The sequence below is a fragment of the Triturus cristatus genome, chromosome 11, assembly GCF_964204655.1.
Source record: "Triturus cristatus chromosome 11, aTriCri1.1, whole genome shotgun sequence".
NCBI classification, from domain to species: domain Eukaryota; kingdom Metazoa; phylum Chordata; class Amphibia; order Caudata; family Salamandridae; genus Triturus; species Triturus cristatus.
The window spans coordinates 1,000,293,675-1,000,319,826 of record NC_140594.1 but is presented as its reverse complement, the minus strand read 5'-3'; the positions used below and the strand labels follow the sequence as shown (position 1 = coordinate 1,000,319,826).

The 26,152-nt window shown below is 46.3% G+C and overlaps 1 protein-coding gene across 1 annotated transcript in view; it reads left to right on the top strand.

Moving 5' to 3' along the window:
- SEC62 (SEC62 preprotein translocation factor) overlaps nt 1–26,152 on the top strand; it is a 269,678-nt gene that overhangs the window by 39,116 nt on the left and 204,410 nt on the right. The window contains exon 2 of the mRNA XM_085635139.1: nt 4,798–4,906. Within this exon, the coding sequence (XP_085491265.1) occupies nt 4,798–4,906 (109 nt within the window). The remainder of the gene's footprint in view (nt 1–4,797; nt 4,907–26,152) is intronic.

The following is a 26,152-nucleotide window of genomic DNA, read 5'->3' as shown; positions in this document are numbered from 1 at the left end:
GCAGTCTTGGTTATGGTGACAAGACACTGATGAAGCCTATGGGCCCGATTAAGGGGAAACACTCTAAAGAAGGGTTTTTAGTGGTCAGGGAAATTACTAGGCGCTCTGCTTAATAGACGCAAATATCTGAAGGGATACAAAATCAGTATGGTGCAACTAGGCGAGGGGATAAGCCCTATAACCCCCCAATTAAGTGTGGGTGAGACCCTCGCAGTGCAACAAAAAACAATGACCTAGGCACACATAAAAGTAAGTTAAGCAGTATGTAAGTATAAACACGAACTAAAGTATAATAGCCAGCCAATGAGAGAAATATCTTTGGATGTGTTGAGAAATGTTCAGTCTTTGAATTTTTCTTTAGGAACCAATGACCAGAAGAAAACCAGCCGACACGTGTTTCGTCGCAATGGAAAATAGTTCCGCGACTTTCTCAGGGCTGAATATGGAAGAAGAATGTCTTGGTTGTCGCTCAGCCGGTGATAATTCCAACCCGGCTGGGCTTAAAAAATTCAGGTGAACTTCGGTCGTTCTAAGAAATCAGACGTGCGGTAAATATGAACATCCAGCATGTAATGATTCAGTATTCGATCGGTTGACTATAATGTTAAGGTCACGAACATATAAAATGTCAATGTGGACGAGCGGGGTAAAGGTAGCCGGAACACAGTGATACGTCGTGAGGGTTCCTTGGCACACTCGCCATAAGACCATCCACGTCCGAGGAATTATCCGTTCCGCCAGTAGAACTCCCTCACGGCGCCCAGCTACGCTGGCTACCTTTACTCCGCTCGTCCACATTGACGTTTTTTATGTACATGACCTTAACATTATAGTCAACCGATCGAATACTGAATCATTACGTGCTGGATGTTCGTAGTTTACCGCACGTCTGATTCCTTAGAACGACCGAAGTTCACCAGAATTTTTTAAGCCCAGCCGGGTTGGAATTATCACCGGCTGAGCGACGACCAAGACATTATTCTTCTATATTCAGCCCTGAGGAAGTCGCAGAACTATTTTCCATTGCGCCGAAACACGTGTCGGCTGGTTTTCTTCTGATCATCGGCTCCTAAAGAAAAATTAAAAGACTGAACATTTCTCAACGCATCCGAAGATATTTCTCTCATTTGTTGGCTATTCTACTGTAGTTCGTGTTTATACTTACATACTGCTTAACTTACTATTATGTGTGCCTAGGTCATTGTTTTTTTTCTTTTTTTTTTTCTATGGGCCCGATTACTTATTATGAAACATTATGACAGTAGGCCCAGCATGTTCATAGTGAAAAGCATATGTTGAATGAATGAATGAAAGACAATTTGTATCGCCCAAAGGCATCAAGGCGCCTACCAATACGATCAAAACACAGAGGCCAGCTCACGGATATGCCATAACAAAAAGCCAGGTCTTTAGTGCTTTTCTGAACAATGGGACTGATGGTTGAGCTCTAATTTCCATAGGGAGAGCATTCCAGAGCTTGGGCGCCAGATAGGAGAAAGCCCTTACTCCCCACCTAGTTCTCCTGAAACGAGGTACCGATAACAGATTCTTATCAGAGGACCGAAGATTTCTGGCGGGGACATAGGGAACTAAGAGATCATTGATTCCTCTCGCTCCTTGCCCTAGCATTGTCCCAAATGTCAGGCTGAGGATCTTAAAGGTGACCCTGGCCGAGATAGGAAGCCAGTGTAGGTTCTTCCTAACAGCAGTGGCAGAGGAAAGCCTTGGGGCATCCGTGACAAATTTGGCAGCCGCATTCTGCACAGTTTGCAGTTGCTGCACCAGGCCCTTGTCTAGACCCAAGTATAGAGCATTACAATAGTCAAGGCGTGAGGACACCAGGGCTAATACTACTTGTTTGCGTGCAGAGGGAACAAGGTAGTATTTTATTTTTCTTAAGGTTTTGATAATTCCCCAGCAGGTCGACACCGTTCTATTTACTTGTAAGTTCATAGAGAGTGAGGGATCAATCAGGGCCCCCAGATTACGGGCTGAGTGAGAGGGAGAGGGACACAATCCCAAGGAGGGGGGCCACCACTTATCAGACCAAAGGTCACTCCCACCACCAAAGACAAGAACCTCCGTTTTCTCTCCATTCAACTTAAGGGAGTTACAGATCATCCATTTAGAAACTGCCTCCATGCAGTTTCTAAAGCTGAGTGCAGAGGAGTCGTCTGGGTGAGAGGGAGACACCATGATCTGGGTATCGTCTGCATAGGAGACCACCTCCATCCCATAGGATCTTATTAATTTGGCAAGTGGGGCCACATAGATATTAAAAAGGGTAGGGCTAAGGGCCGACCCCTGGGGGACCCCACATTGCACAGGCAGGGATGGAGATAGGAATTCACCTAGTTTGACCCTCTGTTCTCTCAGATCCAAAAAAGAAGCCAGAAGGCTCAGAGCCGATCCCTCAACCCCGATCTCCCTCAGGCGAGCTGTCAAAGTCACCGGGGATAGCGTGTCAAAAGCTGCTGTAAGTCAATTATCATTTAAGGCATTGAAGCCTAAAGGTTTTTTGTTGCATGGAATTTTCAGGATTACCCTAGTAGATAAGGATTTGGTATAAAAGGGGTATAGAAGATTTTCCCTGGGAGAAACTCAGTTAGGAGAGAATAGTATTTTTGCATTACCAACTGTAATCTCATGTTACAGGCAGTAAAGATGCATTTTGCTACATTTAATCTCAGACCTTTGGTTTTGGCCACCCACTCTGACACAACCCTGGGAGTAAAATTTCACTTTGATGATTCTTGCAAGTAGTGTAGTATTGTAAAGCGTTAATCCATTAGTAAAGGCAAGAGGCCTTATCGGTTTACTGGAAAAAGTTACGTCAGATTTGTCAGGTGTGATTGGTTCGTAATGGAAAGGTAAATAAGTAGGCAATAGACTTTTTAAGTGTGGTTTGTTACACTGTGTTATATCCCATAGACAAGTATTTTGTTACATGGAATCTTGCAGGTTACTATAGTGGGCAAGGATTTTGGTGTTGGTGACTCCCCCAAACAAACTATGAGGATCGTCAGTTTGCACTTTGGTAATCCTTATAAGTATTAGGCTGTGTTAGTGAAGGTTTGTTTTGACAACTGTATTTTGTACATACTTGTAATTTAAATACGGTATACCTCATGATTGCTTTGTCTGAAGTCTTATGAGCAGCACAATAGGTCTGAGTTGGTTATGGTGCCAAATGCTAAAGGTTATAGGTCTGATTGCTTATAATGAAATGTTGCTTTAATGGCAGTAGACGTGACATGTTGATTGTGATTAACATATGGTATAGTCAATAGACATTTAAGAGCAGATTTTTTTGTGCTCAACATTAAAGCCAACAACAGTTAGGTATTTTGTTTCATGGAATCTCACAGACTACTGTAGTAGGTAAGGGTTTTAGTGTTGGTTACATCCTCTGACAAACCGTAGTATAGAAGATTTTCACTGTTTGTATTCTTGTTAGACCCTTTGTTTTTCATTTCCAACTGTAATTTTGTATATTATGTAATTTTATGACTGATGGCTTCCTTGTAGGAAGGCTGATGCTTAGTATATGAGGACTCGGCTGGTTATGGTGACAAACCAATGGTAACAGCTAGAGGCCTGATTGGATAACTAGGAAAAAATATTTCGGATACCTTAGGACTGAACTATTTGCCATAAGTTAAAGTTAATAAGCATTTACCGCTGGATTGTTATTTTGCTATACTAAAGCCTATAGCTGAGATTTTTCTTACCTGAAATGTCATACTACCTTTGTGGGGAACGACTTTAGTGCTGTTTACCACGTCTTCCAAGCACTAGGGATAGAAGATTTGCACTGTAATGAGTCTTTCCTGAATCTCTTCTTAGCTGTTAAAAATAATAAATTAAATATCCATCCATATAGACCTTCAGAGGGTTTTTGGGTCCGCTCTGTTCTGCCATTGGTCTCTCTGTGTCATTTACACTACTTCTGCCCATGGCACTGCTCTGCATGGGGTAAAGGTGCAGGCAACATCAGTCATTGACTCTTTTGCTGTGTGAATGATGGCATTTTCTGATCACATGTGCATCCACCTAAAAATGAGTGCACTTCAGAGTCCGGGCTGGTTGACTGGTGCTTTAGTTTTTCAGTTTCTCCTAATACAGTCCCCCTTTTATTTCTTTGCTCTTCCTCTTATTTTATTTTAATGTTTCCTAGGAGGATACATGCAGCTTTCTAGGCAGTGGGAACAAGTTACTTGAATGCCTCTCATTTTCTCTGCAGTGTGCCTCATCCAGCGTGGTCACTTCCTCTAAACCGTTATGGAATATTGTCTATAGTGTATCATTCTTTTAACAAGACTGGCAACAAGTTAATTGTAAATGTGGCGGCCATGTTGGAACTTTAAAATGACAATAGACAATTTACAATACCTCTGCAAGACTGACACCTGCTTTGTTGTTGGCATTTGCCCGTCGTATTTAGAAAGCAGCATGTTTTCTTTTTGTTGTATTCTTTTAATTTATCTTGGCATGTATTCTTGAGTTTGTGTGTGTTTTTATTATGGTTGTGTCAGAAGGTGAATGCAGGTATGAGTCAGTGATTAGATGCATGAGTGCAAAGATGAGCAACAGAATACGTGTCAGATGACTTAATGAGTGTCTTAATCCATCAGTGACATAAAAGGCACATTTATTTATTTACTACAGTTATCTGCCTTTCTGTTTAGGACTTATTTAAACATACAGCATATGGTATTTTATTTTCACTGTCTTAAATCTGAAAGTATGGTTTGAAGTTGTGAAACTAATTGGTTCCTTACCTTTTTGTGTTTATAGGAAGTTGGTGAACCAACCAAAGATGAGAAAGCTGTTGCTAAATACCTGCGATTCAACTGCCCAACCAAGTCTACCAACATGATGGGCCACAGAGTGGATTATTTTATAGGTACATTACTTTTCAGTAGATGGTATAGAATATCCCCTGTAAATGTGCACATTTTCTCCTTAGATCCCAATTGATACAGCCGTAGGGCCAGAATTTCTATTTAGATTTATTTTGAAATGTTTTTAAATATGAACTACTTCTGTAATGTTTGTACTTCTACAGTATTGCCATAAAAGGGGATACTAGCTTAGTGCCGGCTGCATATGTAATGGGTTATCTTACTATAATGTGTCTAATTTAACCCACCGTGTGCTCTTATTGATGATGGAGCGTGTCTAAAGTAGTGTCTGCTATTGTTATTTGCAGTTATGCATGCTAATAGCTTGGTCTTGATATATGTCCTTAAGGCATAAACTGTTGTTGGTTAGCGAAAGACCACTTAGGCTCAATACCACTAGAAAGACATCAACGTGCAAGGAGCCATTCTAGTAGCATGCATCAAAGAAACTAACAAATAGCAAAGCACATTAGAGAGAGACAAACAACTAACAAAATAAGTGTTTACTTCTCTCCAGAATATTCTGCGGTAGGTCATAAGCCGAAGTGACAATGGTGCCTCATTCCAAAGTTGACACTTTGAAGTTGGAAATCACTGCCTTAGCTTATTGTCCTTGTAACATGGATTTTGGAGCAGGGCCTGCTAGTTGAACAGGAAAAACTTGGCAGAAACATTAACAACAAGGATTTCTGACAGACACACTATTTATAGAAGTCACTTTGATTGAGGGAAGTACCTAGAACTAGATCCTCTGTTCAACAGGAAACCATTGCAGAGCATGTTGCACAGCAAACACATGAGCGGATTTGCAGACTCTTCAATCAAGCCTAAATATGTACTCTGTGATCATTGATGCGTCTGGTTCTTGTCCTCTGCCAGCTGCGACTTGTGGCATCCAGTGGTCCTGGCGAAAAAGCTATGCAGGTGCTACCGCCCCTATCTTTTGGAGAACCGCATTAAACGGCAAGGATTTCTGAGGTAGACAAAGTTTCAAGAAGCATGCATACTGAAATTTTGAGGCCGGGCTTTGAAAGAGTTCCTAATCGTAAGCGATGCCAAGATTTGTTTGTTCCGCCAGTAGGAGAAGGCATAGGTATCAACTGGGTGGGCAACAACCCAATATTTCAGTGAGGGTTATTTCCGCTGACGATCAGACCTCCATCTTCTCCCCATTTATCTTCACAATGTTGTCGGCAATTCAGTTCTGAATGGCCAAAGAAAGAGTTCTGTCAGCGGCCGTAATCTCTTGTGTGAAAACCTTTAAGGCCAAACTTCCTTTCCGATTCTAAAATCATTAATCTATATTAATGCCAAACATCTCGAGTGGAGTTGCTGTTTAAACACTTTCCCCTTCCATCCTCCCACTTATGAAAGACAGGCTTATCAGAGAAGGAATCCGATGGCCAATCCCACTCTGTAGAAAACACCATTGGTCTATATGATACAATTGTCTTAGCCAATTCACAGTTACATGTAGAGCACACCTTTATTTTTGTCCAGTTTGTACCTCTGATAAATCCAGCCAACATCTGTTTCATCCACTAAAATATTATCATTTTTTATGGGTGAAAAATATTGATCAATGTTGTAAGACAGTGGTTCCTAACCTGTGGTTGGGGACCTCAGGGGTTCCGCGAAGGCTCCTCAGTAGGTCAGCGACTATTTAGAAAATTAAATAATATTCAATGGAATTTAGAAAATTTCCAACCTTCGTATTAAAATAACATTTTTGAATGATTTATTTGTGTTTGTGAATTAAATAAAATGTCATAACTTCTGTATTTGTTTGAATGTTTTTTTTCTTCTGCATTTTTGTGTGTATTTTTTTGAGGTTGTTCAAATCATTAACAATCCTTATATTGGGGCCTTCGTCTAGCAGTCATGACTCGGTTCGGGGTCACGGAATTCGAATAATGATTCGGGGGAGTGGTCCCCGGGTTACATTAATGGTTAATAGGGGGTCCCCAGGAGTCAAAAGGTTAAGAATCTCTGTTGTAAGAAATTGGATTATTATTTGGGTTGGGAGACGTCAGGGTGAACCCTCAAAGTCGCTCAGTTAACCTGAGATCAACGCCCTGGTAGTCATGGCACAGAGCAAACAGACGTAACCTAGGGCAATACGTAAAGTATTTATGCAGCACCAAAACAGTAATAAAGTAAAAAAAATATTAGAAATCCCAAAATGAATTAAAAACAAAGAGTAAAATGTAATTAACAAAATAACACTAAAATCACAAAAATCCAAAAAGGGGAGCTGGATATATGAATTTTTATGAAGAAATAGTGCCAAAAAGACCTATGTCCCAATAATAGTTATGGGGGCGGTAGGTGGGGAAAAAACACAAGATAGGAGAGACAAGGGATTAAGCTTTCTCTGACTCCCTCACTAATACTTAGTCTCACACGACAGAGAAAAATCAGTAACATAAATAACTGTGCTGGACGCTACACGTGGGAAAATCAACAGATGTCTTAGTACTGCCCTCACACACTTGGTAGTGTCATGCTTCATCATTGGGCCGCATCATACACCCAGGTGCAGTCCAACACCTTGGATGGAGCGCAGTTTTTTAGTATATACGATGAAGAGAAGTGGTGAGGGTAAAGTATAGTAAAGAAGACAGACAAAAATCAAGCACAAAAGTGTAACTCAAATCCAAAAAGGAAAACAAATTTTCTCCTGGAAGAAGGGACCAAGAGAGGTGCAGAAATAGATATAAAACTGTCTCGAGGTTAACCCACAAATTTTATTATTGTCAACCTCTGGCAGGATTAAAATCAACAAAATGGGGTTTTTGCAGTGGGGATTGAAGGGTCGTTACCTTCCCTGAATACCCCATTTTGTTGATTTTAATCCTGCCAGAGGTTGACAATAATAAAATTTGTGGGTTAACCTCGAGACAGTTTTATATCTATTTCTGCACCTCTCTTGGTCCCTTCTTCCAGGAGAAAATTTGTTTTCCTTTTTGGATTTGAGTTACACTTTTGTGCTTGATTATTGTCTGTCTTCTTTACTATACTTTACCCTCACCACTTCTCTTCATCGTATATACTAACAAGCATTTACAATGCAACGGTCTCGGCATTGGTAAAGTTAGAGCTATTGGCATTGCTCATGACAATGACGTTTCTTTAAATGTTTTAAAAACATAAACAAAAATAATGTCATGAGCAATGCCAATAGCTCTAACTTTACCAATGCCGAGACCATTGCATTGTAAATGCTTGTTCAGAATATTTCGACTGATAGGAGTGAAATGGTGTAAGGTTGATGATACACAAGTGTCTGGGGTTCGGGCGAAATAATACGTCAAGCGCTTATAAATGTCCAAATGTGTCTTTTACGTGATGGACAACGTAGGGGGGCCCTGCCGCCCATCTCTTTCCTGAACAGAAACAAATGTTCGGGCCATAATCCCAGCCCGTAGCGCGTGGGCACTCCATGGCGCGCGGCCAAGCCTCTCTGACCTGACCTTAGGGTTAAGGGAGACTTGTGGCGTCACATCCCGTGGAATGGTGGCTGTGCAAGCCCTGCTCCGAGTCACAAATTAGACAGCCTAAGAGAGGGGGAAGGACCGGGACAGCCAGTGACCCCTGAAGGCGGATTAACCTCCAGTGGACCCTCATTAGAAGGCACTTGCTTGGATGCGGACAGACGTCAGGTGTGACCCTCGGCTCACAAAATCTCTTTATTAAAAGACGCATGAAGCACGCTCCCCTCCACCCGAGGCTTTGAAGTCAGATCAGTGCCCGAGTAAGAGGTATTTGAGGGGACAATGGGCAGTCCTCCCCACCCCCCACCTCTTACTCTGGGGCTGCAAGCCCCTCCCGCGCCCACTGCCACCTCATTAATTAAGATTTACACATGAAAGTTACAGAACACTGACATTTTCACCAGCCGGGACCGGTATTAAAAACGCGTGAATCTCACCCTTTTGGGAGCTGCCAATATTTTATAATGTCACTCAAATAAGAAAATGATCATTAAATCCGGATTTTAGCGGCCAAACAAACGCCAAAGGCCTGACAAGTAATCACGAGCGTTTTTTATATCCCATATACACGAGCAGAGCCTTTAATGTAACCCTGATATTAAAAGTTCTGATTAGTGTAGTGGGTGCTAGCGACCCCCAACACCTCATCACCCTCCACACACACACCCTCATTTCCCCCGCCCTAAATATAAAAGTCAAACAATTAATGACTGGTTCATTCAATGCGCTTTGAGCTGAAGCGCTTCTCCCTAGCGCCTGGTTCATTCAATGCGCTTTGTGCTGAAGCGCTTCTCCCTAGCGCCTGGTTCATTCAATACGCTTTGAGCTGAAGCGCTTCTCCCTAGCGCCTGGTTCATTCAATGCGCTTTGAGCTGAAGCGCTTCTCCCTAGCGCCTGGTTCATTCAGAGGTGGCGTCGGTGAGTGATGCTCGTTTTAGATTAAACATTGGGGAGGGGTTCCTCAGCGGCCGCCACGACAGGGAACGCTCAAAGTGGGGTATGCATATAGGGTTTATGGGGATGTATATAGGGTTAATCTAGATGCAAGGCAGGGCCGTATAGAGTCCGGGAGCTGCTGGTACCCGGGGGCTGGAGGCAGAGAGTGCGTGATAAAGGGGCAGAGGCTGGAAACAGGGCAATGGGTACATGTTCTGTGAAAGGCAAAAGGGATGGGGCAGAGTCAGTCGAAGACCAGGCTTCCACTGACATGGTGCTTAGGGTTCACATAACCGCAATGACGTTTTAACCTTCACAAAAAGCCAATAAAAAAGTCAAACTTTAGGAAGGTGGTGAAGTTTAACGCCTTGCCCCGCTCACAAGAATGTAACCCCCGGTTTCTTATCTAACTCTACCAGCCTGGGTCTCAGCACGAGCCATACCGCACAGACAACAGTTGTTGCTTTTTGTAATGTAAAAGGCATTTCTTAAAGCGCTCTGTTACTCCAAGGAGCGTCCAGGCGCTCTGCGCCTCCAATGGGATGTAGCTGAGAAGTAACATCACTCTTGCTTAAAACCCCATGTTTTCAGTTTCCTCGGGATCTAAGGGGAGGGGGAGGTAGACGAAATATACCTCCCCTCCAAAGGGAGTTTGTTCCAGAGTGAAGGTCCCACACATGAAAGACACCACCGCCTTTCTCCGAGGCAGAGCAGAAATGCCTCGGAGAAACGCAGCGTCCTTTTCGGATTCGGGGGCGTGTTTTGCTGTTGTCTCCTCCTTGAGACTTCTTGCAAAAAACACGCCCCCCGATCCGAAAAGGACGGGGCCTAATCTGAATGACTGACCTCTTCTCCAATGGCTGGCCAGCATTCAAGAGGCCAGCCAATGGAGAACAGGGGAGAAGAGGGGCTGGTTCAAGCCCCTCTTCTCCAAGTCATTAAATCTCCGACTTCCGGTTCTGCCTTTCGGCAGACCGGACGTCCTCGACCTAAAAAACTGCGCTCCATCCAAGTTGTTGGTCTGCACCTGGGTGTATGATGCGGCCCAATGATGAAGCATGACTCTACCAAGTGTGTGAGGGCAGTACTAAGACATCTGTTGATTTTCCCACGTGTAGCGTCCAGCACAGTTATTTATGTTACTGATTGTTTCTCAGTCGTGTGAGACTAGGCGGTAGATGGGGACCTAAGTCCAATTTCAAGCTGACTGAGATGGAGCGTGGTACTGATTAAATTAACCAGGTTCATCCCGGTCAAAGTATTTACCTTCTGCCATATTCTTTAAGTCCCAATCCACAGGAATACACTTATAATCCCCCTCCTCTGGGATCCCCCACCCCAACCACAGGGGAGGCACCTAGAGGTGCATAGGTTGTCAGGCTGAGGCTAACTGCAGGGTCCAATCTAATTCCAGTTACCAGGGGCCAGCTGGCTACTTAAGAAAAATGGCTCTTACAGCTTTTTGTCTCACTGTAGCCACATGGGAGGTCTGCTTCCTGTCCCTTGGAGTCAATTTATTTGTCCTGAGTAGAAGTCTAGGCAGGTACAGTCATGCAGGGCTCCTCTCAGGTCACAGACAGTAGGTCTAGCCCTCTGCTTATCATCCACAGGTCCAGAAAAAGTTCTGAAGAGGGTGCCTGGGGGTACCATATTTATACCTGGCCACAGCTAGTGGGTAGGGGAAACTCCTAGGCACTCCCCAACCACTGAAGTAAAAGTTCCTGGGGCCAACCCTACCCCCATTTTCATTAGTCTGTTTGCCTTACTGCAAGCAGGCCTAAAAAGCCATGTGGTCAGGGCATTTCCAAGATGGCGAAAGTCTTCGTGCACACTAAACCTGGGCTATTGGTGCGGGGGGATATGTGTGTGTCTGTCTGTCAGTGAGTAATAGGGTAATCACCAGTGTACTCAGATGTCTTGCCCTAAAATCCAAATTGAGGCAGGCACTATACCCACAACAAACCTAGACAGAATCATGGTAGGAAACATGCAGGGACCTCCAGCAACCATACAGGATACAAAAGATTTGTCTTTGCGTGTGTTCTCCCCCTTCCAATTTTCCCCCAAATGTTTCATTTGGCTCAACATGCCTGTCAAGCGGGAATTGACGGTATGGTGTCACAGGATGCCCACAGCTTCCACTATTTTATTGTGTTCAGAGGAGTCATCTCGGCCAATTCGGGTCAGCCTATTATTTGCTCATGGGATGAATTTCACTTCTTGTTCTATACTAAGCTGAGCACAGGCTGGGAGTTGCAGTAGAGTTAATGCAAATTAGTTTCTTGGAACCTCCGGCAGGGTAACTTTCTTGAAAGTTACTATTCCTTTTTCTAGGTCTGCCATAGTGAAACAGCTTTTTGGGCCTAGTCACTGTAGGGACATGGTAACATTAGTTTTCTGCATGCCTCACTTTTAAATGCCATCCACCCTGCCTTGTGGGCTACAAGGCCTTCATAGAGATGAGTTAATATTTAAAAGGATGTTTTCTCCTGTCAAATTTGTTTTTTTGACAGGGCATACTGCAGTCTTTACACTGCAACAGTCAAGCTACACAGGGTAGGCCATGTTTTTTTTTGTCATACTAGTGGATAGCACAATAAGCATCACAGTCCATAGGGGACAGTTAACCTTTCATGACTTGGGTGTTTTACTGCACTGTATACTATGGTTTTTATAGAAAAGTTAAATACGCCAATCGGGGATTAGCCAAGTTCTCCATGTTTCGGGTTCAGAGCACATACACTGGACCCAGGACAGCAGTGCCCCAGTGTACAGAATCTAAAAATCAGCAGTACAGTACTGCTGAAAAGGCAGATTCCTTACATATAATAGAACAAAAGATGCACATATGGGCTCTTAGTTTCTGTAAAAATTCCTGCTAGCTTGCTTCTATTAAAAAATAACACACTTGGCAAACTAAAAAGAACAGCCAAACCTGCTCAAACAAAATGAATGTAAAACAATTTCACATACATATTTCTCAGATAAATCCTTCAAATAGCCATCAAAGATAGTAGGATAACTCCTACTGGCCTATAACTACAGACAGAGTCCGGTTAAAAACAAGAGATAGGAACACAAAAGGTAATGTTATAGAAACAATGCATAAAAGCTGGAGTGAAACTGTACCAAATAAGTAGTAAGGTATTAGTCGTTAACTGTGTGCTTAACATAATGCATAACAAAGTTAGTGTAGAGGTAAATCCTTGTCAGCATCTTTTACTTCGTCTCCACCATCCAGTGGCAGCTCAGGTAGTGCAGACAGGATGAGAGAAAGGAATTCATGCAGGGGAAGAATGTATACTATTAAATTCAGAAGCCTATTAAATAAGGGGTGACTTTTAAACTATTCAGTGCCTTTGAGGTGTAAATTTCTGTTGAGTCTTGACAAGTAGTTGTTAGTCATGAATCCCCTTCGTGCCTAAAAAGAGTGGGAGGAATAAGCACAGCATGGTGCTGTTGTAAATAAAGTGGGATCTAAAAAAGCATAAGTTCTTTTACGGAGACACAACTGAGCAGTTAAATGGCTAAAAATAGGAGCCTGATAATTTCCTGGAACTTGGCCACACAACGAACAACATGAGAGGGGTCGTGATTGAACAATTGGATAAGGGTACCACCAACCTACGGAGTCTCCTCCTTTTTTTTTTTTTTTTTTTTAAACAGTTTTTATTAAAATACAAAACTGCAGCAATAATGACATTACATACAAATCTCAGCTGGAGATGCAAGCATTTTAGCATTACAATGTGACTTGCAATCCATCGGGAGCACCTAAAAGTATGCAGAGGAACAGGCTGAACAATAAAATGAGGGTTACACTTACACCTTCGGGTCTGGGATCACCACTTACACACAATGATCTCAGTGGCTTGGATTCTCAGGACATCATGTCTGCACCTGCCTCCTCCAGTATTGCTAGTCTCTCCCGTCTAAGTTCCAGCGTGGGCGAAATACAAATGTCCCCCCTGTATTTATTCCAGCGTCCCCACTTTTGAGCCCATTTCTGCGGGCAACCTCTACTCTTATATACAGTTTTCTCCGCTACCATAGCATGGTCCATGTCCTTAGCCCAATCCTGTAAATGTGGCACAGTGTCTACCCCCCACTTCTGGGCAATATTTTGTTTCGCTATGCTCCAACCCATGGTGGCCCACGATTGTTCAGCTTGGGTGTGATCAGTTGCCTCCCAGATGTTGAGGAGGCACAATAGAGGAGATGGGTGTATGGGTTTGTCACAGGGCCTTGTCAGTTGTTGGGTAACTTCTGTCCAGTATTGGTGTATATGGGGGCATTCCCACAGGATATGTATGAACGTCCCAGTTCGATTGCAGTGTCCAAGACAGAGTGCATCTGGTCTCCTACCTAGTTTAAATAATAATTTAGCATCAAAGTACACCCGATGGAGAATCTTAAACTGGACTAGCCTGAGTCGCATCGGGATTGCCACCTCTCGGGGTAAGGAAGTGCCTCCACCCAGTCCTCATCAGCCACTGCCCCCAGATCTACCTCCCAACTAGAACGCAGCCTCAGCATTGGGTCGGCTCGGTTGTTGATCAATTTCTTATACGTGAGGGAGATGGCTTTACGGTCCATTGGATCCAGAAGTAATCAATCCTCGAGAGGGGAGGAGTCTGGAACTGGGGTGTCTTTAGGGAGGGCACAGTCTGTGGCATGGCTGATTTGAAGATAGCGAAAGTTCTCTGACGATGCCAGTTGATATTTTAGTTGAAGATCCGCGAAGGACGCTGTCTTGCCCTTGATCCACATATCATCCACAGTGGAAATTCCGATCGTGTCCCACTTGTCAAACCCTGCACTGGCACTCAGACGTCCCAGGATATCGGGTTCCCACAGGGGGATGGCCTTCGTGAGGCGCCCTCGCCATCCCAACCGCCGCTGGACATCTTGCCATACTTCAACAGTTCGGGCCGTGGGGCCAGTCAACCGTAGTTTCTTGTGGTTTGTGTATAACGCTCTGGAGTAGCCTCCCTTCCCCATTAACCACAGATCGGTGCGGAAACTGGGGTAGTCGTGGGGCCCAAACACCCATTTATTGAGTAACAGACGCATGTACGGCAGCCCGATACCCCCATCGTACCAGCCCATAGTGAGCTTACTTATAGCTATCCGAGGCGGCCTATTTTCCCACAGTAGGTCTCTAACTGCTGCCTCAATCTGCAAAAAATTGTTTTCAGAGACCGGTATGGGAGAATTCTGCAGGGCGTAAAAAAAACGTGGCAGAGCAAGCATCTTAAATAAAGACGCTCGTCCCAGAATGGTAAGGGGTAATGCTTTCCAGTGAATGACATCAGATTTAAACCTCTGTAACGGTCCTAGTAGATTCTGTTCATAGAACACTGCTGCGTCAATCGTTCTAAAGATGCCAAGGTACCGGAAACCCCAGGTCGCTACTGGAATGGTATATTCACGAGGACTTTGCGGAGGGTCACCCCAGAGGGAATACATCTGAGATTTGGACCAGTTTATCTGGTAACCAGAATGGTCCCTAAATATGTGAAAAATATGGAGAACACGGTGGAGTGAGCGCACCGGTGAGGCAAGATAAAGTAGAATGTCATCTGCATATAAAGATATGCGGTCCTCATGTTCGTCCCCCCTGATCCATACAGCTAAAGGTTCAAGGACCAGGGCAAAGAGGAGCGGCGTCAATAGGCAGCCCTGTCTCGTACCCCGACAAAGGGGAAAAGAGTCTGAACGATGGTTGTTCACTGAGACATGGGCAGTGGGAAGCGTATATAAAAGTCTGATCCACCCAATCAGCTTGGACCCGATCCCTATGCAAGTCAAAACTGCAAACAAGTAGTCCCATGCCACGGAGTCAAATGCCATTTTTGCATCAAGCGCGAGCAAGATTGCATCTTCCTCTATTGTCTCAACCCTGCCCAGTGCACCGTGGACTTGACGTAAATTACACACCGTGTTCCGACATGGCATAAATCCCGATTGGTCCGGGTGAATCAAGTCAGCTAGAAAAGGGAGCAGACAGTTAGCTAACAGCTTGGCCAAGATTTTGGCCTCCACAGTTATCAGAGAGATGGGTCGGTACGATGTGCACTCGTCCACTGGTTTTCCAGGCTTGTGAATGGCCACAACGGTGGCAGCGTGGATATCCGCCGGTAGGAGGCCAATCTCATAACATTCATTGCATAGATTCAGTAAGTGGGTGGCGAACGTCAAAGCCATGGGCTTCAGCAGTTCAATCGGAAGCCCATTAGCGCCCATCGCCTTCCCTGCACGGATGTCTTGAATAGCTTTCTGGACCTCCTCGACCGAGATATCAGCATCTAAAACCTCTCTATCCTGTTGGGAAATACTTGTTATCTCAGTAGTAGCTAGGAGATCTGTCGCCCATTTCGCCTGTGAGTGCTGTGGGAGTGCGTATATTCGTTCATAGTACGTCGCGAACGTCTCCGCAATACCCTGGGGGTCGGTAATCAGAAAGTCATCGGGCCCTTTAATTGCGTGCACCCATCTCGCTGACTGTTCTTTACGTTCCAGCCATGCCAAAAGTTTCCCAGTTCGCTCGCCCTGTTCGTAAATTCTATGCCGGGTTGCGAGAGCACACCTGTTGGCGTCCTCCAAAAGCAACTGCCTATAATCTTGCCTCTTGATACTGAGGATATGTTGAGTATCCTGATCAGAGTACTGTCATACGGCCCGCTCAAGATCAAGGATCTCCATTTCCAATTCGCTCACCCTTCGGTTGCGCTCTGCCCTGTGGCCTACCATCATTGATAGTACCCTTCCCTTTATCACCGCCCCATATGCGCCCAAGAGCGTGATTGCTGACTTAACAGACCCCAAGTTCTCCTCAAAATAGTAATCTGTGTTCTTCCATAAGTTGTCTCCGATGTGCGGGATCCTAAACACCCAGGGCTGGATCGTGATGGGACCCAGTTGTATGGCACGGTGAGCTCCGAAGACTGCCGTGACCGGGGAATGATCCGACACTCCCCGCGCAAGGCAGGTGGCATCAGTAAAGTCCTGTATGTGTTGTGCATGGGTGAACAGGTAATCTAGTCGTGATAGGCTGTCATGGACACCGGATTGGAATGTGTAGAGTGTGTCATGGGGATGTGACCACCTCCAGATATCTACCATCCCCAGTGCAGTAGTAAAGTCATGTAATTGTGAACCATGTGTTGAGTCACGTCTGGGCGGAGATCGGTCCGTTTGGCCATCCATCGTAAGGTTAAAGTCGCCCCCCACCACTGGTGTGCCCACAGGTAGGTTCAGTAAGAGCACTCCTACATCTGCTAGTGTCATGCGTTGAAGACCCGGAGGGGCATAGACCGAGATAACATTGAGGACTCTGCCCTCCCACATGCCCGTGCAAGCTGCATATCTGCCCTGTCGGTCAACCCATGTATTTTGTATCACATAGGGGCAGCCCTTCCAAAGGAGGATTCCTACCCCTCTGGACCCCGTGGTGAAGCCCGAATGCACTACCATATGATAACCCTTTCTTTTAAGAGCCATACAAGAGTTACCTATCAGATGGGTTTCCTGGAACACCATATCCCCCTGACGGTGTAGATATTGTAGCACTATCCCTCGCTTAATTTTGTCCCCTAACCCATTGACGTTCCATGTCATGAGTCTAAGCCCCTGACCTCTCGCCATATGTCTTTAGTAACGATAAAATGGATTGTACGGAGTGTCTATGTCGGGTAGATCCCACTACGGTGACTTTCTGTGCAGCTCCCACTGTGCTCCATCGCACTTCGGCGCTGTAGGATATGAAACCCTTGACTTGACCAACTGTACCTAGAAAGATGCTCATATATAAAATGACAATTCGTCGTGCTGCCTTTAAGCAATGAACCCAAACGTGCATACATAAACAATCATGTAAAGTTGCTGCAAAACACCCCCCAAGAACACCCCCCCCCACAAAGTAAACTCCAGATTACCCCCATCCCAGTCAATGTACCCCCCTCCCTGCTTAACGGGACCAGAACCGCCCGCCAACCCCAACATGCAGAGTGCCTGTCGCCCATCCATTTCAGGGAACACAAGTAACCCCACTCCCAATTTACATAACTCTGAACAGCCCTTTCTCCACCCCCCAACCCGATCCCCACCCCAGGAGCAATGCATGAGACCGAGTTCCTGTATGATCGTCGTTGGATAACCCGTGGGACTCACAATGGCAATAACAGTGCAGCGACACATTACAGGAGCAAACCATGGCGTCACATAACAGCCCAACATGTTGAACAAGCATAGTAATCAGCAACGTAAACAACTCCATCCTGACTTAGGGCTATCCCCATAGAGTAGACAACCAACGTGACATAGGCTTCAGGTAACTGCACCAGTATCCCCCCAAGCATTAGATTTATACGAACCCATGTTAGTGTCCATGACGCTAAGACCATTTTCTACAGAGTTCGTGAGGGCGTCAAGAAGACAGTACAATCTCACCCATCCTTACCAGCCTTCAAATCAGCACCCTCCCGTAAGTCCCTGGGAGTCAGAGTCCGAGTGTGGAGGAGATCATATCTGCTGGTGCCAGTCATCGTTGTCGTCATCTGCTGAGAGTGTCTTTTTACCTTTCTTTTCGACCGTGCGTCATCCCTCCAGCCAGTCCCAAGCCTCTTCAGGTTGAGAGAAGAACCATGACTTCTCATTCGTTTCCACACGAAGCTTGGCGGGAAACATCATTGCATACTTGATTTCTTGATCACGGAGGGCCCGTTTCACCTCAAGGAAATTCCTGTGCTGTTTCTGCACACGCAATGTGAAGTCTGAAAAGAACATGATCCTACTGTTCTCCAGGGTAAGTGGCGGGGCCGCTCTTGCTGTCTGTAAGATAACATCGCGGTCTCGAAAATTAAACACCCGCGCCAGCAATGGTTGAGGGGACGCACCCGGCCTCGGGCGGCCTCCAGGCACTCGATGAGCTCTTTCAATCGTAAAGGATTGGGAGAGTCCTCTGGGTTGTAGATGTTTAAGGACCAGTTCCTTCACAAAAAGGTCTGCCGTTGCCCCTCCGCGCATTCCGGCACGCCAATAATGCGAACATTGTTCCACCGCATTCTACCTTCGTAGTCGTCCAGCTGTAGGGCCATCGCCTCATGGGAGGAACGGAGGACAGTAATTTGTTTTTTGAGCAGGGCAGTGTCAGTAGCCAGTTCATTGGCAGTGTTCTCTACAGTTCCAACCCTTTCTGTGATTTTCTTCATGTTCTCTTCGACCAATGCCTCATCGGTGGCCACCGTGTCTATCCGCACCTCAAGGGAGGTCCTTATCGCTGTTATAGCTTCAAGTAAATCCTTATTTGATGGTTCCTTGGCGTCCGCCGGTGTCCCCGCCTCCAAACGATCGTCGGTCTGCTGTTTCTGCCAGGCGAACTTCTCTAGCTTGGTCTGGGTCGTCGTCCGATCATTGCGGCCGGGCGCCATTGTCTATTGCCACTGCGACCTCACAACTGCTCAAGGCGCCCCCACTACTCCCCGCCACCTGAGGTGAAATCCTTCACCCGGCCTGTCGGTTTTTGTAGGAGGCACTCTACACAGAGGGGTATCCGTTCGAGGCTGCCGCGCTAGGGCAGCACAAGGGCAGGCAGTACAAATCTCCCAGTCGGAGGGATCACTTCTTGGTCATCGTACGTGTCACCAATAACACATAGCCTGCAGGCGGACAACAGGCTCAGGGGCCCCTCAGGCAAGAGTCTCCACACCAGGCACTTCAGGCGCGCCAAAGCCGCCGCTCCACCGCCGTGCTCACTGCTCCAGGGGTCAAGATGTCACACATAGGGTGAGTCAGAATTATTCCCCACACTCCGGGGCCCCGTAGTTGTAGCCACTAGGTCTAAGCGTTCTAACGGTGAACGGTCCGATTCAGGCAACCACACCAGGACTTTCCAGCCTGACACTAGCCCAATAATTACATATGCCGGGTAGCACACTGTCCAGGAGTCAAACTTGTCACCTGTAGGGGCTTGAGGAAAGCATATCTATGAGGCCCCCAGCGGCTGGGCAGCGGAGGATCACCGTGCAGTCCGAGGGCCACGTCCAATCATCTCGTGTTGGCTCGTTAGTGCCCACTACTATCGGTAAGACGGGGAGGGCCACATCTATGTACAACCTTCAGACAGGTCCCATTTCTGTTAGCTGACCAACTGCAAGTCACCTCTCTCTTTGGGCCACACTGCACACAGTACCTGGTAGTTCAGGGGGCCCCCAGCGTGCACCTCCAGGGCGTCGTCACTGATCTGCGGGTCTGCTGCCACGACCTCATATAATCCTCAGGGCCGTCTCAGGTCCACACACCCATAGCAGCAACCGCACACACTCCCGCTCCTGACGGGGGCCGCCTCACCAGTCACTTGGACCCCCCGTCACTCACCCGGCTGCTGGGATGGTCGCTGTAGCCACAGCAGGGATTCGGCAGCGCCAGCTTCAAGGAGGAGGCCCTCTGTTCACCGCCGCGAGTCCCCGTCACTTCAGGCCTCAGCCGCGGTCTCGCGTGGCGCCCGATCCGCACCACACCTCACTCTCGTGGGCACGGGCACCCGCAAGGTCGTGGTCTCCGGAGCTCTCGCGGGGTGGTGTTTTCGATGGACCCAAAAATCTTACGGGGGTAGCCGGGCTCCCCAGGAGTACCCTGGCAACACCAGGGCAGGAATCGGGCAGTAGAGGTGAAGATATTCCGGATAATGCAGGAGTGGGGCTACGGAGTGAAACTACCGAGCGGCCATTCACGTCGGCGGTTGCCACGCCCCCCCCACAGAGTCGCCTCCTTGACAAAGAACAACGTTGGGTTTACCGTTTATCAACACACAAAAACGGATTGAGCGACAACATCCCATGGAACTCACTTAACAAACCACAATAGATCTCATATCCATAAAACCTAGGGCCAAAAGATTAACCCATCTTCCACTGGTTTCTAAGCACTAAGTAACATTGGGGGCAACTGTATATGCATTCATGAGTCATTTTCCATGTGTATCTGTGACATCTACACATGATCACTTGGGGGCCACCCTGTGAACAACATAAAACTATCTTTGTTCGCAATTTGGATAATCCACAAGTAGCCTCTTCTAAAAGAAACTAGGTAGTAACAATCAGAACCTTACCTGACTTAAAAAGTGTGGGTATTTTTCCTTTTTCCTTTTCGGCATAAGTTCCCAAAAATGACTATACATGATTTTGCACATAACCATTTTCTGGTATGGTTACTTTCAAATATGCCCCCATCTTGTGTGGCTGCATTTGATGCCTCGCACTATACACGCAAATAAAATTACAGTTCACCTCCTTACACGCGGAAGACATCAACATCCCAGTATTGTGTGACATGTAACCCTATGTCAGACATCAGGTACCTAACACGATATCGGCTGATCAACAAGTGTGTATTTTGTATTATTTTTTCAGTCCACAACCGTCGTTTTTAATTGGACTACTGCTCCTCTTTTGCACTCATACACTACTCGAGCATTGCACAACAGTAGTAAAGGGCATCAGTCATTAGCGCTATGTGGTTTTTTACACCGAGATCTTTATTGTTCATTTACACACATGAACAAAGATTGCTTGAATGCAAACACATCTGAAATTCCGACTCAGAGTGCACCATAATATTTCAGTGAGCACATCACAAGCGTAAGGATAATGAAGCCAAACTAAGAGTCCTGGTTATGCTTCTTTACATGTTGTGTATGTCCTTTACGTTGTGTGTTTTTCTCTTACGGATTTTAACCAGCCGGTGGGTCCGTAAGTACGGTTACACCACCACATGCACAGCACACCTTAGCGTGTCTGCTGAAAAAATACTCACAAACTCAAGTGGATATTTCCACTTACTCCAGTATTGGAGCCTTTCATAGATTCACATGCCTGAATCATTCCCCGTCGTCGAGACGGGAGTCTCCGGTACATAAAAAAGCTTTGCTTAGTATCATAGCAAACAGAAAAAAGGCCTAGGCCCATTTTCCTTTGCAACCCATAACCTTCGTTATGTAAAAAAGGACTAAACCAGTCCCTGAGCCAATCAGAGCCTCTCACCCTCTAGAACACTCCTGAGAGAACCTTCTGCCCTCAGATTTTCTACCGCAAGCGTCGACGACGGCATCGACGACGACGATGTCGACGGCGGTTAAAATGGCAATCTCGTCGACGGGCTCGTCGACGAGGGAAAAAACCCCGGAAAAGCGGGGTTTTGACAGGAAAAGAAGGATTACCCCGGATATTACGTCTCCTAGTAAGGTAACGCCTCTGGTTCCATCCCATTTATTGGAGGAAGAAGATTCGCAGGAAGAGGATAATGAGGGCCCGTTTGGCTATGCAAGTAGCCCCTCTCAGTTGCACGTTAAATGTCAGGAGGATGACTGGGAGGATGAGTATGGGGGTTATCAGGACCCCCCCCGACAACATGAACAGGAAGAGATGGTGAGTGTTCCAGCTTCTCTTCTGACGGATTTGCAGTTCATGTTGGATGATTACAAGAAGAGGCATACTTTGCCTCAGTCTACCCAAAGGATGCCAGTGGCTCCGGCGCACTCTGTGCCATGTACACCACTGCGAAGACAGGAGATACCGGTTCCGCGGCCACTAACACCTTTGCCACAGCCGGCTCTGGACACTTCTGAGGATGAAGAGCAGGAGGAAGGGGAGATAACAGATCCTAGTAAGGAATGGGATGAGTATTTGATTCCGTCCCCTTCATCTCCGTCACCAAGACCTGTGGATTCCCCTCCGGAGGACATTGGAGGGTTCCATAATCTGATGGAAAGAGCCGCGCAGAGATTTGCGCTCAGTATGTCATCAGATAAAGCAGAATGCTTTTTATATGATTTTAAAGAACCGTTTCGCAAGACTGTTAGATCTCTTCCAATTGTGAGTCATCTATGGGAGGAAGGTCTCAAAGTGATGGAGACGCCGGCAACGGTTACTCCAGTGCTGGCTAGGCTGGACAAAAAATACAAAGCGCCTTCCGATGCTCCGGCTTGTTTATTAGGTCACCCCAAACCGGACTCGGTTATAACTCAAGCGGCGCAGCAAAAGTCGAGGAATCCCTCTGCTCCAATTTCCACGCCACCGGATAGAGAGGGTAGGCGCTTGGATAATGCAGGAAAAAGGTTTTCGTCCATGTCTGCTCTTCTGGTCAAGGCAGCAAATGCACTAGCCATCCTGGGCAGGTATGATAGGCAGATGTGGTGCGACCTATCACCATACATTGATAGCATACCTGAAGCGGACAGACAAGAGGCTAGAAAAATCCTCCAGGAGGGTGAAAGGACTTCGGCTGAAGTCATAGATTGTGCAATGGACATTGCGACCACGGCCTTCAGATCTCTGGGAGGAGCGGCGGTTTTGCGCAGACAAGGATGGTTGAGAGCAACATCTTTTAGGCCTGAAGTCCAGAATAAGATCTTGGATCTTCCGTTCAATGGGGAAGATCTGTTCGGAAAACATGTGGATGAGGCCTTACAGAGTATAAAAAAGGATACGGAAACAGCGAAATCTCTGGGAACATTGCAGTATAGGAAAGTTCCTTTTCGTGGCTCACGTGGTAGGGGCCAGCCCTCTTATAGAGGGGGTTATCAACAAGGCCGTTATTCTTCCTACTCCACATCATCTCAACCATATCGTCAACAACAATATTCACAAAGAGGAGGTTTCACAAAATCTACTCCTAGAGGTCGAGGAGGTCGTCAAGGGAAAGACACCACCCGAAGACAATGACATTCTGGTGACACTTACTCCTCATATGTCACATATTCCCCTGGGTGGAAGAATTTCCTATCATCATCAAAATTGGCAGCAGATAACGACGGACCAATGGGTCCTCCAGATAATTCAATTCGGTCATACTCTAGACTTTCTGGAAAGCCCCCCTTGTTCACCTCCAAGATTTCAAGAGGTCAAGTATTTGCATCAGATGCGTCAAGAAATTCGGACAATGCTCCGAAAGGGAGCAATAGAACCGGTACCGAATTCCCAGAAAGGAAGGGGATTTTATTCCCGGTTTTTTCTGATCAAGAAAAACATTCTTCAATGGCGCCCCATTTTGGATCTCAGATCCCTAAATACTTACCTCAAGGATCAGACCTTCAGAATGATTTCCCTCCAGGATATTCTGCTGCTGTTAAACCCAGAGGATTATATGACCAAACTGGATTTACGGGATGCATATTTCCATATTCCAATCCATCCTTCACACAGGCAGTACCTTCGGTTCGTGGTGGCCGAAGATCATTACCAATTCAGGGTGCTTCCTTTTGGTCTGAAATCGGCCCCGAGGATTTTTACAAAATGTCTGGCTCCAGTGGCAGCGGTACTAAGGAGACAGAAACACCAAGTGTTTCCTTACCTCGACGACTGGCTAGTCAAGGCTCCATCGAAAGCGTCAGCCCAGTTGTCAACAGAGGCTTGCATAGAACTATTTGCCAGTTTAGGCCTCACTCTAAACGAGGAGAAGTCGACTCTACAACCTTCAAGAAATATAACTTTCTTGGGAGCGATTCTGGATACGGAGGTAAACAGAGCGTTCCCCTCCGAGGAGAGACAGCGCGGAATAATATCTCTATCCCAGGCGTTTATAAAAAGAAAGTCTCTTTCAGTACGCAGGTACAAGTCTTTGCTGGGAACGATGTCATCTTGCATTCCCCTCGTACCTTGCTGCAGACTACGGATGCGTCCGTTACAAGAGCAATTGGATCTTCAGTGGCATCAAGCGACAGGATCCTTCGAGGATATAATCAAAGTGACGCCGATCATGGTCCACGCGGCGACATGGTGGACCCGAAAACGAAACATCTCACAGGGTCTTTCTTTCCTGACTCAGCCAGCTCCATTGGTCATTACAACAGATGCATCCTTGGAAGGATGGGGAGCATTCCTTCAGGATCTGCAGGTCAGCGGTCGTTGGAAAGCGGACGAACAACAATTGCATATCAACCTTTTGGAGCTCAGAGCCGTCCGCTTAGCATTGTTAGCGTTCCTGCCAAGGATTCAAGGTGCAGCCGTGTTGGTACAGACAACACAACAGCAATGCACTATTTGAACAAACAGGGAGGCACAAGATCTCTCTCCCTGTCTCGGGAAGCCCAGTGGATATGGGAATGGGCTCTACGACACGAAGTATCCATTACAGCGGAACATCTTCCAGGGGACCAGAACACCAAAGCGGATACTCTAAGCAGACTAAAGTCTGTCTGTCACGATTGGGAAATCGACAACGGGATTTTGGACAACATCTTCCAGAAATGGGGAACTCCAATAGTAGATCTTTTTGCGACAAGGGAGAACAGAAAATGCCGGTTCTTCGCAAGCTGGCTTCCCCAACGGGGATCTTGGGGGAATGCGTTTTTGATGGCATGGTCAGGCATCTTTGCCTACGCCTTTCCTCCAATTCCCCTCCTGCCGCGGGTTCTTATGAAGATCAAGAAAGAACCATGCAGGTTAATCCTGATAGCTCCGTGGTGGCCCAGACAGCATTGGTTTGCAGAGCTTCTTCTACTGTCAGAGGAGCGCCCGATTTGCCTGCAGCCGATACCGTCTCTGCTGACAATGTTCCAGGGGGAAGTGCTGCATCCGGATCCGAAATCTCTGCAGTTAGCAGCCTGGCTCCTGAATACCGTGAATTTCAACATCTGAATATCCCTACGGAGTGCAGAGAGATTCTATCTAGAGCTAGAGCGGATAGTACAAACAAGACATATCGGATGAAATGGAAAAGGTTCTGTTTATGGTGCAAAAGGTCTAACATTCATCCGCTGCTTTCAGAAGCTCACGAGATTATTCCATACCTCTTGCTTTTGGCTAAGTCTGGTTTGGCGCATGCGTCTATAAAAGTACATCTAGCTGCAATTTCACGCTTTAGAAGAACGGCCTCTGGTCCATCTCTGTGGTCTGCTAGAGTCATCAAGCAGTTTATGAAAGGTCTGTTCCGAGTTTTTCCTCCAATAAAACCACCACCACCTCTCTGGCAATTGAATGTCGTTCTTTCCCAGTTGATGAAACAGCCCTTTGAACCAATTCACAGGGCGGAACTGAAATTTTTTTCCTGGAAAGTTGCGCTTCTCATTGCACTCACTTCAGCCAGGAGAGTGGGAGAAATTCAGGCTCTCACGATCCAAGAGCCTTTCTTGCAGTTCAAGGAGGACAGGATAATACTCAGGACTAATCCAAGATTCATCCCTAAGGTTCCAACTGACTTTCATTTGAACGAACCTTTAATTCTCAAAAGATTTTTTCCACAACCATCAACAGCGGCGGAAAGAGCTCTCCACTCGCTGGATGTCCAGCGTTGTTTGAAATTCTATTTGCTGAAAACTAAGCCTTTCCGCAAGTCTTCACAGCTTTTTGTGGCCTACAGCGCACCCAGAAAGGGTTTCCCTTTGTCAAAGAGAGGAATTGCCAGATGGATATCAAGTGCCATAGGGTATTGTCATCAGGCAGCTGGCCGACCTTTGAATGCACGAGTCCGTGCTCATTCTACAAGAGCAGTCTCCACCTCTACTGCTCTATTTGCAGGAGTACCGATCCAGGATATCTGCAGGGCGGCGACCTGGACGAGTACACACACCTTCACCAGGCATTACTGCTTGGATGCAGCCACAGAGAGAGATGTGGCAGTGGGAGAAGCGGTGCTGAGGAACCTTATCCAGTAACGGTGAGCCTTCTTTACCATCCCTCCTTCCTTTGTTATGTACGTTGGCACATTTTATGGTTGTTTATTGTATTCCCATTTGCAAAGAAATTTTGAGAGGTGGAATTTGGTTTACAGATACCATTTTTATCACACTGTATATGTTTCCTGGATTCACTTTCTAGG